Consider the following 14,130-nt stretch of genomic DNA (forward strand, 5'->3'; position numbering starts at 1 on the left):
AAGGAAGGAGAAAAAGAAGAGCAATAGCACTTAGACTTCTATACCGCTTCATAGTGCTTTCCAGCCCTCTCTAAGCGGTTTAGAGTCAGCCTGTTGCCCCCAACAATCTGGCTCCTCATTTTACCAATCTTGGAAGAATGGAAGGTGGAATCAACCTTAAGCCAGTCAGGATTGAACTCCAGGCTGTGGGCAGAATCAGCCTGCAATACCACATTCCAGCCACCATGCCACCAGAGCTAACCTTGCAATAAAGCTAGAGCTAGTCCTTCTGGATGTGCTTCTTGCCCTGGATGACATCGCAAGACTGACCTCAATCTTGCAAGCCTGGAAGCACATTTCTCCCCTTAAGCTGTCTTTTATTCACCTATTCCCCTGGCTGCAGCTCTTCAAGGGCATTCCCCACAAACTCTTACAAGCAGACGGGCGATGATCTTAAGATTATCAGGCTGCAAACTCACCAAACTCCCTTTAAACAGAAATAGCCCTGGACCTTTCAGGAACATGGGAGATTGGACTGTGCTATTCTGGTTGGATTCTGCTTATTCTGTATTTATATATATATATAAAAGCGAAATGCCACTCACGTCTCATCACAAAATCTCCAGAACCGTAAAACCTACAAACTTGACATTTGGCACGTATGTTTCTCTTGGCTTCTAGGTGCTCACTAAGAAAGGATTTGTTGAAATGGCTATCAGAACATAAGTATTTCTTATATTATTATTATTATTATTATTAACATGTTCTGATGCTAAGGAGTTCTACTCCCCCTCCCCACCTGAAAAGAAATCTCTTCCAAATGCAAAACACAAGTTTCAGTTTTAGTTTTACTTTCACAGCACCAAGCAGCTTTAGTACAGAACAGTTGAGCTAAGCCACGCCCAGGCTCCTTGCTGTCTCCTTCTTGCTCACACAGAAATACTGCTTGTTTCCAAACAGCCCTCAACTCTCTCACACACTGACAGGACGCCAGCCAGATGAACAGCGATGGAGGCTGGTAGGCAGAGGCAAAAAAATGCTTTCCCTTATTTTCCTTCCCCCAAAACTAAGCCTGATCACGTAGTTTCGTAGCAAAGCATGGGTATCGAGCTAGTTCTGTAATATTCTTATCCTGCTTCTATAAAGTCCAACTTTCGCCTCTGTAGAATGCCACAGGGAACACTGTGGTTTGCACGATTCTGATCTTCATAGGTGTAAGGCACATCACGGGCATCTGAACAATTTGAGCAAAGGTTTCCTAGGTTAAATCAGCCAGATGGGAAAGTAGCCAGGGTTGAAGAAGGATTGGAATTGGGTTATCTTTAGGCAGGGGCTCCCTCTAGCGAGAGCGAAGCACCATGTCATTCACATCCAGTGTTTTTTCAACCTTGGCGACCTGAAGTTGCGTGGACTTCAACTCCCAGAATTCCTCATGGCTGGATAGAGGGTTCTGGGAGTTGAAGTCCACCCATCTTCAAGCAGTCGAAGGTTTGAAACAGCGCACCAGATGCTTTTGTGTCAAGGGGGGGGGGGTTTGAAATCACACAACTTTGGAAAACTCAACACAATTTGTGTGGGATTGAATTTTGATTATTCAACTTAGAACCCTACGCTTAGTGACTTTTTGAAGTTGCAACTGCACCAAAGTGACTTGACTTGAATTCTTTATTGTCATTTTACGTATGTACACAGTATACATACAATGAAATTCACATCACACCCTTGTGGAGTACTGTGAAGCTGTTACCATGGCAAGTCCATTGTGCTGTACAGTAGAAGCCATTTTAAGGCACACACACACACCCCGAGGGGTGTTAGGGGTGTCTTACCCCCACAGTATTTGTTTCCAGAGAGTAAGTCATCTGTGTACCACATTTGGTTGAAATTGCTCGAGGCATTCCCTTATGCTGGAACTTGTGTGTGTGTGTCTGTGTGTATAAAAGTTCCAGCATAACAACCGTAAAATATAGAATCCTTTATAAAAATAAAGAGGAGAAGGAGGAGGAGGAGGAAGAGGAGGAGGAGGAAGAAGAAGAAGAGGAGGAGGAGGAGGAGGAGGAGGAGGAGGAGGAGGAGGAGGAGGAGGAGGAGGAGGAGGAGAGGAGGAGGAGGAAGAAGAAAAGAAGGAAGGAAGGAAGGAAGGAAGGAAGGAAGGAAGGAAGGAAGGAAGGAAGAAGGAAAGAAAGAAAGAAAGAAAGAAAGAAAGGAAGGAAGGAAGGAAGGAAGGAAGGAAGGAAGGAAGGAAGGAAGGAAGGAAGGAAGGAAGGAAGGAAGGAAAGTGCACTGAAGGGTTAGTGTACACCGATTAGTATGGGGCCCCTATGCTTGTGGGGCCCACGGGCAAGTGCCCATCAGGCCCATGCATTAAGACAGCCCTGGTCATAAGTCAAGGACTACCTATATTTGAAGAAAGGAACAAAGGATGGATTCAGCTTGGGTGTTACAGATATAATTTGTAATCCTTAAAGTTGTCATTTCTGATCATCCCTGCCGGAGCTTTGCAGTTTAATAGAGATAGATGACGGTTTAGAGATGCATTTATAGAAACTGGGCGATGATATGGAATAAAAAGATACTGGGTTTCATTTTAAGAGATTGTGGCAAGTTCTTAATGTTGATTATACTGGCTGAGGATGGAAGCGGATATTTCTTGTTTTTCTATTTTTATCTTTGCTCTTTCTTTTTCTTCTTTCCTGTTCCATTTGAGGTAGCTTCTTATTTTGAAATTGTGTCAAGTTTACTCGTATCGTTTTATCCCTTTTATTGAAAAAATAAGAGAGGAAAACTCATCAACTCCTGAATTCTACAAAAACTGTTTCCACGTGTACAGCATATATCAGCCGCTCAGTTCTGTTAAATCTTTTAACACGTAATTGAAAAAAAATAGTTTAATGTGCAGAAATGAACAGATAAAAATTGGAAATTAAAGAAAAAGAACAATCTGAATATTACATGGTATGGGATTTATTTTTCCAATGGTTAGAAAATAAAACAAATTAAAATGGATTAGATGGATATATAATAGTGATAAGATTGTAAAGATAGATACACTGGGTATTACTTACATGAAAACGTGATTATTGGTATATTGGTATATTAATAAGAAGAGTATTAATTGTAAACTGTAAGCACATGAAATTACATGTACCTAATCGACACACGGTTGAAATGGAATGGATTTATTGTATATAAAAAATAAAAAAATTATTTTAAAAAAATAAATCTTTTAACTCCTAATACCAACCAATTGAACTCTAGATTTAATGGAGTTCCCCTCCCATACCTCTTTAGAATAGAATAGAGCTGGAAGGGACCTTGGAGGTCCTCTAGTCCAGCCCTCTGTTCAAGCAGGAGAACCTATACTATTTCAGATGAGCGACTGTCTAGACTCTTCTTAAAAACCTCCAGTGATGGAACGTCCATGATTTCTGAAGGCCAGCTGTTCCACTGGTTAATTGTCCTGTTAGGACGTTTCGCCTTAATTCTAGATTGCTTCGCTCTTTGATTAGTGATCCATTAATGATGCCACTAAGATCATGGCATCCGCCCCTCTCAATTCCTGGCAAATAGATGGGGAAGAAAGGGAGGTAGTGACAGATTTTATTTTGCTGGGCTCCAAGATCACCGCAGATGGGGACTGCAGCCAAGAAATTAAAAGACGCTTACTCCTGAGGAGGTGAGCTATAGCAAATCTAGACGGTGCATAGAGTCAAGGCTATGGTTTTTCCAGTGGCAATGCCTGGCTGTGAAAGTTGGACCACAAGGAAGGCTGAGCACCAAAGAATGGAGGCCTTTGAACTCTGGGGCTGGAGGAGACTCCGGCGAGTCCCTTGGACTGCAAGGCCATCCAACCGGTCAGTCCTAGGAGAAGATCAACCCTGACTGCTCTTTAGAAGGCCAGATCCTGAAGATGAAACTCAAAGACTTTGGCACCTCATGAGAAGGAAGGAAGGACTCAGGGGAGAAGAGCCAAATGCTGGGAACGATGGAGGGCAAAAGAAGAAGAAGGGGACGGCAGAGAAGGAGGGGGCTGGATGGAGTCACAGAAGCATCCGGCGTGAGCTTAAATAGACTCCGGAGGATGGTAGAGGACAGGAAGGCCTGGAGGAACATTGGGGCTGTGATGGCTCAGACATGACTTTGCAACTAACAACGACCACGAGGTGGGGGGCAGATAAGGGAAGGCTTCTTGTAACAGAACGATCCACTTCAATATTATTAAAACAGGAACATTTGGACAGATCCCTGTCGATCCTTTCAAAGAAGACCAAACAGGGTTTCTAGCCCTATTTGTGTCGCACAAGCTGCCATTCTGTTTGTGAGAAAACTGTGGTGCTTGGGTTGCTGTGGACTGGTGTGGTTGGTCCCAAAGTAAGCAAACATCCCTTGGGTGTGTTTGCTCAGCTCTGCCGTTTACGTGCCGAGGAGCAGGTGTTCACCCCACAATCCCAGGAGCTGGGAAGCGTTCATTTGGTTCTCTGTTTCTTCCTGGCTTGGTCTCTTTGCTCAACAACATCTCCCTGGGCTTCCTCTCGGCTCACAATCGGTAAAGAGGACAAACGCAGCTTTTGAGCCAAAGCCCAGGTCCAGAGGCATTTTTCCACCAGGTGAGCCGTCCAGGTTTCCGTGGTGCTACCTAACAAAACATAGGATACAGAATAACAAGAGTTGGAAGGGACCTGTGATGACCCGAAGGGTTGTGGCACAAAGGCAACACCGATAATCAGTAGGAGTCCCTTTATTTGCTCCAACTTTGCCCCACATGTCCTGGTTACCTTCTGGGCTGGAGAAAAACTCTCCCAGGAACAGCCTTTAGCTGCAGAGAATCAAATCCAAAATATGGTCAACACAAACTGTAACTATAAGTCCAATCAAGGCAAGATGAGGTAATTAGTCCAGCAGGGCAGGAGCAAGAATTCCAGACGTGAAGGAATGGCAGTAATTCAACACGGTTGGGAGGGTGCCAGGAATGCAGATAACCAAAGTTAATACAAGATAAACTCACGTTTGTTCCCAGCAGCTGCCACACTCAGCATGCATCTCTTTTAAACTCTCATTCCCAGCTGTGGCTAATGAAGGGAATCAGGGCCCTTTCCTCCCCCGTAAGCCACGCAACCCACGTTGCTCCCTTTTCCGTTCCTCCCTGCGTGCCCTAGAATGAAGAGGGGGTGGGCCTGGGTCTTGGTCTGAACACCCTCTCCCTTCTTCTACCTCTCCCCTGCTCTGCCCAGCTGGACTTTGCCCTTCCCCAGTTTCCTCCAGCCAATGAAGCCACATTCCCGCTCCTTGTCAGCTGTTCATCTTCCTCCTCGGATTCAGACTTCGACAGGGGCATGACAGGACCTTGGAGAACTTCTAGTCTTCCAGAATCAGCTTAATTTACAGTAATGAAAGGCTGATATTCTCAAAGTGCCCTATTTCGGCATCAGAAAGTTCATAAGATAGGCAAAAATGACCCTTAACAAATGTCTCACTTAACAACAGAAATGTTGGGCTGAATCGTGATCGTAAGTCGAGGATGACCTGTACAATCTAAGCAATAAACTCCACAAATAAATACATTTTCTCTGCTTCCCATCTCTTTCAATTGGTTCTCTTTATTTTTCAGCCTTTATAGACGTCAGAAAGTAGTTTCTCAAATCAAGGGTGCTCCGTCACTGGATTTTCAAAAGAAGATTGGACAATCCTTTGTCCTGAATTTATTTATTTACTAGCGTGCTTCGCTACGAAACTATGCGATCGGGCTTAGTTTTGGGGAGGAAAATAAAGGGGAAAAATTCTGCCTCTGCCTACCAGCATCCATCAGTATTCATCTGGCTAGCATACTGTCAGTGTGTGAGAGAGTTGAGGGCTGTTTGGAAAATGAAAAGAGTATTTTTTGTGTGAGCAAGAAGGAGACAGCAACTGTTCTGGACTAAAGCTGCTTGGTGCTGTGAACCTGAACCTGAAACGTGTGTTTTGCATTTGGAAGAGATTTTTTTTTCAGGTGGGGAGGGGGAGTAGAACTCCTTAGCATCAGAGCGTGTTAATAATAATAATAATATAGAAAATACTAATGTTCTGATGGTCATTTCAAAAAATTCTTTCTTAGTGAGCCCCTAGAAGCCAAAAGGTAACATATGCGCCAAATTTCAAGTTTGTAGGCTTTACGGTTCCGGAGATTTTGTGATGATGCGTGAGTGGGATTTCGCTTTTATATAGATAAGATTTAAGAAAATTTACACGGCCGCCCAACTCGCTCTTAGTGACTTCATGAATGGTATAAGGACTTGGGTTGGGGGTTGGACTAGAAGACCTCCGAAGTCCTTTCCAGACTTTACAGTTCTATGATTCTGGAGTGGAGGATAGTGAAAACTTTGTCTCTTACCTTTGTTCAGTTTCTTCACACAGCTCTGAATCTTATCCATATAAAGCAGATAATGTTTCGGGGTGTATTGGAGAGGTCCCAGGCCTGGGAGGATCTCCATCACTTCATCGGCCATGAATGCAGCAAATTCCGGGGCTCCAGCAGCGAGAATGGCTAAAACGGAAACGAAAACACGGGGCTATGGAAGAAATAATTGGGGGGGGTGGGGAGTGACAGGGTGTGAAGCCTCCCTGCCCAGAAGGAGGCAGGCTCATCCCTGCCTGATACTTCTACTTTTTTTTACTAATTAGATTTTGAATCTGTTTATTGTTTGGATTGCTTCGATCCTGCCTTTCCGCCTTGCATCAGGGTGGAAATAAACGGACTCGGAGGATAATGACCAGGAGGAAATCACGATGGATCAACAGGCATTAGAAAAGAGCCATCATAGAACATGAAAAACATAATAACGGAGTGACAGAATGTCAGAGGTGGAAAGGACTTGGGAGGTCACCAACCTTTTGGACCTCAGGGACCACCAAACTCATAATTTAAATCCCGTGGACCACTAATATGAATTTTGACAGATGGTGGCTGCAGGAAAAAAAAAGTCTGCAGAAAAATTCCCCACCCCGTCTTCGATCATTCTTTATTTGGTATCGCAGGATACCGTCTCCAGCTCCGTTCTCGGGGAGTGGGGAGTGGGGAAGAGACTTTTGGCTTCATGCAAGGAAAGCAGCAGAAGTCTTTCTTTCTCTCCCCCAAACTCCACCAGAAATGAGTCTTTGCCGGTGCAGCCTCCTGTAGAAAGATGCCTTGCAAGGTCCCAAAGACTCATTTCTGGCGGAGTTTGGGGGAGAGAAAGAAAGACTTTTGCTGCTTTCCTTGCATGCAGCCAAAAACAGAAGAAGAAAGAAGCAGAAAGAAGCAGCCTGGTGGCCAGGCCAGGCACGTGGGGCACGTGGAGCAAGTTCCCCCTCTCCACCCTTTCTCCCCTCCCCTCACTACCTCGTGTTGTTCGTAATGCAAGCAACGCAAACCTTGTGTTCCCGCGGGCCATGTGGGGAGCTCAGCCTTGTGTTCCCTGCACAGCCTGGATTAATTGCTTTGGGGGTAACATTTCTCTGCGGACCACCAAAATTTTCTCATGAACCACCAGTGGTCCCCGGCCCACTGGTTGGTGACCCCTGTTCTAGTCCAAACTTCCTAACAGTGAGAACAATTAACCAGTGGAACAGCTGGCCTCTAGAAGTTGTAGGTGCCTCCAACACTGGAGGTTTTTAAGAAGAGACTGGACAGCCACTTGTCTGAAATGGTATAGGCTCTCCTTCTTGAGTAGGGGTTAGACTAGAAGACCTCCAAGGTCCCTTCCAAATCTTGTTATTCTGTAAGTTATGGATTTAGAAAGAGAAAAAGAAATAGTCCAATCTCTTCTTAAAATATTACTACCCATACTACCACCTCTTACAATACTAGACAACACAGTATCAACAGTGGAGACCTTCAAATTTCCAGGTTCTATCTTATCACAAGACCTAAAATGGACACCTAACATCAAAAACGTCATCAAAAAAGCACAACAAAGAATGTTCTTTCTGCGCCAACTCAGAAAGCTCAAACTGCCCAAGGAGCTGCTGATCCAGTTCTACAGAGGAATTATTGAGTCTATCATCTGCACCTCTATAACTGTCTGGTTTGGTTCTGCAACCCAACAAGACAGACACAGACTTCAGAGGATAATTAGGACTGCAGAAAAAACAATTACTACCAACCTGCCTTCCATTGAGGACCTGTATACTGCACAAGTCAAAAAGGGGGCTGTGAAAATATCTACAGACCCCTCACATCCCGGAGATAAACTGTTTCAACTCCTTCCCTCAAAACGACGCTATAGAGCCCTGCACACCAGAACAACTAGACACAAGGACATTTTTTTCCCAAATGCCATCCCTCTGCTAAACAAATAATTCCCTCAGCACTGTCCAACTATTTACAAAGTCTGCACTACTATCACTGTTAATCTTCTCATCACTCCTTATCACCCATCCCCTCCCACTTGTGACTATATGACTGTAACTTTGTCGCTTGTATCCTTACGATTTATATTGACTGTTTCCTAGTATGATTTGATTGCTTATTGTACCCTGTGACTATTATTAAGTGTTGTACCTGATGATTCTTGAGTCTTGATGAATGTATCTTTTATGTACACTGCGAGCATTTGCACCAAGACAAATTCCTCTGTGTTCAATAACACTTAGCCAATAAAGAATTCTCTTCTCTTCTCTATTCTATTTTCTACTGTATTGTATTCTATTGTATTGTATTCTATTTTCTATTCTCCTCTCTTCTCCTCTCCTCGATTCTAAAAACCTCCAGTGTTGGAGCATTTACAACTCCTGGAGGAGGCAAGCTGTTCCACTGATTAATTGTAACCTGCCATTAATTTGTAATCTTGCCATGTTTGTACCTGAAGCTGTGGCTGGCCCGATGCCCTTCAGTTCATTCAACTCCTTCACGGCCGCTTCTACATCTGGGAGTCGATGGAAAGCTTTTCTGGTATGTTCCTCCACCATCTTGCTCGGATTAGCAGCCAACAGCTGCTGCAAACGAGGCCGAAATTTTCCTCTCTGGAAAGGCCAAAAGCAGAAATGATCCGCTTTGGAATACGAGCTGCAAATCTTTAGCGTGATTTCATTATGTCAACTGTCTATTTTGGCCATCATGTGTCTTTCCTCGGTGCGAGGCTTAAACCTTCTGTGTCTCTTCTTCAGATTTCATGTTTCTACATCTCAATGCTGGCTATTCCCTTTGCCCTTCTTGGAACTCACATAATTTGGGCTGTTTCCTTTTTTTTCCAAAAGTGGTGCCCAGAATGGGGCACAGGACTTGGTCCAAAACCTATCCAGCTCAAAAAAAAAAAAAAAAAGATATTTATCTGGCATGTTTGGCAATGTGAGGAATAACGATTCCAAATAGCCAAATTTTAGACACCCTGAACAGGAAGTCATCTTTGTGGATTCTAACACGCTATACGCTAAAATGTCTCGAGCTAATTTGGCTTCAGAATGATTGAGGAAAACAGCAAAGGAATGGGATGTTTACCTTCCAGAGTTATTCCACAAAGTTCCTGGATGACACTGGACCTGCCAGTCTCTTTCAGCCCAACCTACCTTAAAGGGTTGTTGTAAGGAAAAACAGGAGAACAGAACACCGTGGATGCTTGCTAAATGAAAGCTTTCAAACCTATTAAGAAGATACTAATATGCCGATAGCATCTTCACTACATCCATTAAAGGAGGATATTTGTAGCTCAGGGTTGAAATGAGGGGGTCTCAGTGCTCTCTGAGCTCGCTTGTTTTCTTGCAGATGTTTCGTTACCCAAACTAGGTAACTGTTGCGGTTTGCCGGCAGCCTGTGCAGACGGCAGTGGAATCGGACAGTGGGGAAGAAAGGGGACCAGTCAGGGAGTCTGGGGAGGACTCGGACGAGAGTCCTGCATCCGATGCAGAGATGGGGTCAGGACCATCTGGGAGTGGGGTGCTGACTCTGGAACCTCCGGAGTCTGGCAGCAGCGAGGAAGAGGAACAAGGGGAGCCTGTTCCCAGTGTGCGTGTGCACAGAGCTGCTAGAAGGCAAGAGCAGCTGAGACAAAAGGGGCGACTCGGGAGTAAGGCTTGGAGGTGATTGCCCCTCCCATAAGAGATAAAAGTCAGGCCAAGATGATGAAACCTTTGCAGGAAGCAAAGTCGTTCACTCTGTTCGGATTAAACCTTGAAGCTCTGTGTGGACTTTGTACTCCATTTGGCTTTTTAGAGTTAATTTGGCACTTTAGTTGTTGGCAGCAATTCAAAGGAGAGAAAGGTGGGTGCTTATCTCGAGGGACTGTTGGAAACTCATTACAGGCTGGGAATGAACATAATTCCCAGCGTTGAAATAAAACAAGACTTGTTTTAATTACGGTCTTAGGAAGCCTTAGTCAGAATAGTAAAGTCATCAGTGCACCTTGGGTAATGAAATGCCTGCATCAAAACAAGCAAGCTCAAGGGAGCACCAAGGCCCCCTCCTAAACCCATTTTACAGATGGGTTTTAAAGGCTGAGCGTTCACCTGTCGTTGAACTGCAGAAATCTGTTTTAGCGCTTCCGAGAGAAATACCTACGGTAAGCTTCCATTCCATGAGTTTCAACAATTCCTCTTTCGTCAAGTATTTTTCCTCACGCCCAGTAAGAATTTTGGGCAACTCTTCTTGATACCTTAAAAAGAGACAAGAAAAACAAACAGTAAAAACATACAGAGCCCTCCTCATTCTCAAAGGGACATTTTTTAAAGAAGCTTATGGAAATAAGAGGGTGGTGATGCATAAACTGTCTTAAAATGCAGTTAAAATTCTTTTCCTGCACATGGAAAGTTGCCAGCTGGGCCTACCAGGGCTGATAACCTTCATTAAACTGCCCAAATTACACATCAGTAATTTACCACTGATCCAAGGCAATTAGTTTCTTCTTCTTGCTTCCCAAAGCTTCAATCACATCCTGGTAAATGTTCAAAACAGCTTCCCAAGAGGATGAATCCTTGCATGCATAAAGTCCCCCTTTCTCTGTCATGATGTAAGGCCTCCTGGAACAGAGAAAAATCAAAATATTAGGTAGCCAAGGGCAGAGTGGTCATCTTCGTTTTTTATGTTCGGTTGTTTAAAACAGTATTTCTTAAGCTTGGCAATTTTAAGATGGGTGGACTAACTCCCAGAATTCCCCAGCCGGCTAAGCTAAGCTGGCTGAAGAATTCTTGGAGTTGAAGTCCACCCATCTTAAAGAATAGAATAGAATAGAATAGAATAGAATAGAATAGAAGAGAAGAGAAGAGAAGAGAAGAGAAGAGAAGAGAGAATAGGATAGCATATGGAATGGAAGGGAAGGGAAGAGAGAGGAGAGGAGAGAATAGGGAATGGAATGGAATAAAATATGGAATGGAATGGAATAGAATAGAATAGAATAGAGAATTAGAATTAGAATTAGAATTAGAATTAGAATTAGAATAGAATAGAATAGAATAGAATAGAATAGAATAGAATAGAAATCTTTATTGACCAAGTGTGATTGGACACACAAAGAATTTGTCTTGGTGCAAATACTCTCAGTGTACATAAAGGAAAAGATACATTCATCAAGAGTCAAGAATCATCAGGGACAACACTTAATGATAGTCATAGGATACAATAAGCAATCAAATCATACTAGGAAACAGTCAATATAAATCATTAGGATACAAGCAACCAAGGTTACAGTCATATAGTCACAAGTGGGAGGGGATGGGTGAAAGGAAGGATGGGAGGATTAATAGTAATAGTGCAGACTTAGTAAATAAATGCAGACTTAGTAAATAAATAATAAATAACTTAGTAAAGTTGGCCAAGCTTGAGAAATAATGACTTAGGGTATTATCTAAACTGTGACCCAAAGTGCAAAGCCAAGTCAATCATATCTGGGAGATTCTAAGCAAAACCCTTGTTTATACACACCCTTGTGTTCATGTTTAAGGATTTCAGCCCCAAACTTTGCAAGCAATAAGCCGGACTTAGCTCAATATGGGATCCCTTCCATCATGGGTTGCCTCCTGTCACTCAAGGCTAAACCTCTCAGCTATAACTGTTCAATGTAATTGTGGTCAGATATAGTAGCCAAATGTGCTGTGATGTGCAGACAAGACAACATGCAGCTTTGCCCACTTTGTGGGTTATTTATTTTGGGGTTTTTGGTACTTTTGAGTCGGTACAAATTCCTGCAGTTTCCTTGGCAATGTTTCTTGGAAGTGGTGGCCCTTGCCTGCTTCCTAATGGCTGAGACAGAGCGGGTGGCCCAAAGTCTCTGGCTTGAATGCCCAAGGCAGGACTGGAACTCACAGCCTCCCCGTTTTTAGCCTGATGTCTTAGCCATCACATCAAATTAGCCCTCATTAAGAATAATAAAAGTCCCTGTAGTTTTCTTGACAAGGTTTTTGGGAAGTGGTTTCCCATTGTCTCTTTCCAAGAGCTGAGAGAGGGACTGACCCATGATCACCCCACTGGCTTTGTGCCCAAGGCAGCACTAGAACTCACCACCTCCCAGTGTCTAACCTGGTAGACACCAAAGTTGCTTTTAATTTTGGTTTAACTCGCAGTTTCATTCATCAACTGAAATCCAATGTATCTAAGCAGAACGTGCAACCTCCCCCTTTGGTGAGATCGATCAAAACTCAACAGAATGACAGAGTTGGAAGGGACCTTGAAGGTCTTCTAGTCCAGCCCCTTGCTCAAGCAGGAGACCCTATTCCAGACAAGGGGCTGTCCAGTCTCTTCTTAAAACCCTCCCGCGATGGAGCATTAGGATCCAACCTGCCCTTTAACCAACCAACCGAGGCTTAGTATGGAAACAGCCCAGCCACACACACACACACACACCCGCCCCTCCATCCCCCAAGCCAAGGCCCATCAACCACGGTTAGGCTCCACAAGCCAGGGGTTGCTCCCTCGAGCAGCTCCACCGAAGATCCGCTTCATCCTTTTGGAGTCGGGGCGCTTCGCCGCCCGGGCACAACGGAGGCAAACCTTGCGGGACTCCCGCTCCTTGCCCGGCGGCGCCCCCCACTCCCCGCGCCCGACCGTTAAGCCAACCGACCGTGCGCAACCAGAGCCGGCTGGGCGCAAAGCGGGGAGGACAAAGCGCCTCTGATCCCGCGGCGGCCGGAGCGCGAGGTCGTCCTCCTACCTGTTTGCCCAGCGCTCGCTCAGCGACCCCCTGCCCACTTACTCAGCCAGCACCCCCCACACACCTCTCCGTTACCCCGGCTGGGCGCAGCCACTCCCCGCTCCCTCCGGGACCCCTACCCACCCATTCCTTCCCTCCAAGCCCCCGGCTGCGCTCAGCCACTCACCGCCCCCGGAAAGAGAGGTCGCCCTCCTGGCGGCTCGCTCAACGACCCCCAACCCACCCTGCCGTCCCTCCCGCCTTCCCACCCACCCCTCCGACCCCTCGGGCTGAGCTCAGCCACTCACCGGCCGTCTGGAAAGCCAAGTCTCTGTCCCCGCCCCCCCCCCGCCTGCTTGCCCATCGCTCGCTCAGCGACCCCTACCCACTCATCCACCCCCTCTCTCTCATCCCCGTTGGCTGGAAAACGAGATCGCCCTCCTGCCGGCTCGCTCAGCGACCCCCTACTAACCCCCGCCCCCAGTTGAGCTCATGCACTCCCCGGCCATCCGCTAAGTCAGGTCTCCCCCACCCCCGCCTGCCTGCCCATCGCTCGCTCAGCGACCCCCTACCCGCTTACGCACTCCTTCCTCTCCGACTCCCCTCCCCTCCCGGCTGGGCTCAGCTACTCACCGGCCGTCCGCAGAGCCAGCTCTCTCCCCCTCCAACCCTCGCCTGTTTGCCCACCGCTCACTCAGCGACCCCTCCTCACCCGCCCCTCCCTCTCCGACTCCCCCTCCCGGCTGGGATCTACTCACCGGCCATCCGCCAAGCCAGGTCTCCCGCCTGCCCACCGCTCGCTGAGCGACCCCCTACTCACTCGCTCATTCCCCCTCCCTCCCTCTCCGATCCCTCCCCCTCCCCTCCTCACCGGCCGTCCGCAGAGCCAGCTCTCCAGCTAGCCTGCTCGCTTCCCCGCCCAGCCGGTCCTCCCCTCCTGCTGCCCGGCGTCGTCGGCGGCGTCTTGGTGCCCGGGCGCAGCAGCAGCAGCCGCAGCCGCAGGAGGCTCCGGAGCCGATCCCTCCCCTTCCTCCTGCCACGGCAGCGCTCCGCCCGCCCTTCCTCCCGGCGCCCGGCTCCT

General features: G+C 46.4%; 1 protein-coding gene across 2 annotated transcripts; it reads right to left on the reverse strand.

The window, feature by feature from the left end:
- Positions 1–2,927: 2,927 nt before the first annotated feature.
- Positions 2,928–14,062, reverse strand: LOC113420682 (uncharacterized). Of its 2 annotated transcripts, none has more exons than XM_087973218.1 (6): positions 13,921–14,062; positions 10,804–10,944; positions 10,487–10,580; positions 8,796–8,955; positions 6,347–6,499; positions 2,928–4,615 (listed from the first exon to the last, which is right to left on the reverse strand). In XM_087973218.1, the coding sequence occupies exons 2-6, from the start codon at positions 10,929–10,931 to the stop codon at positions 4,446–4,448; spliced, it is 705 nt and encodes a 234-aa protein (XP_087829344.1). In that variant the 5' UTR covers positions 10,932–10,944; positions 13,921–14,062; the 3' UTR covers positions 2,928–4,445. The 2 variants fall into 2 exon arrangements, with proteins under 2 accessions (XP_087829344.1, XP_087829345.1); XM_087973219.1 differs by having other exon boundaries at positions 13,808–14,062.
- Positions 14,063–14,130: the final 68 nt, after the last annotated feature.

Source organism: Notechis scutatus, chromosome 12, assembly GCF_049901735.1.
Source record: "Notechis scutatus isolate UNSWTSFEM ecotype Mainland chromosome 12, rNotScu1.2, whole genome shotgun sequence".
Classification (NCBI taxonomy): domain Eukaryota; kingdom Metazoa; phylum Chordata; class Lepidosauria; order Squamata; family Elapidae; genus Notechis; species Notechis scutatus.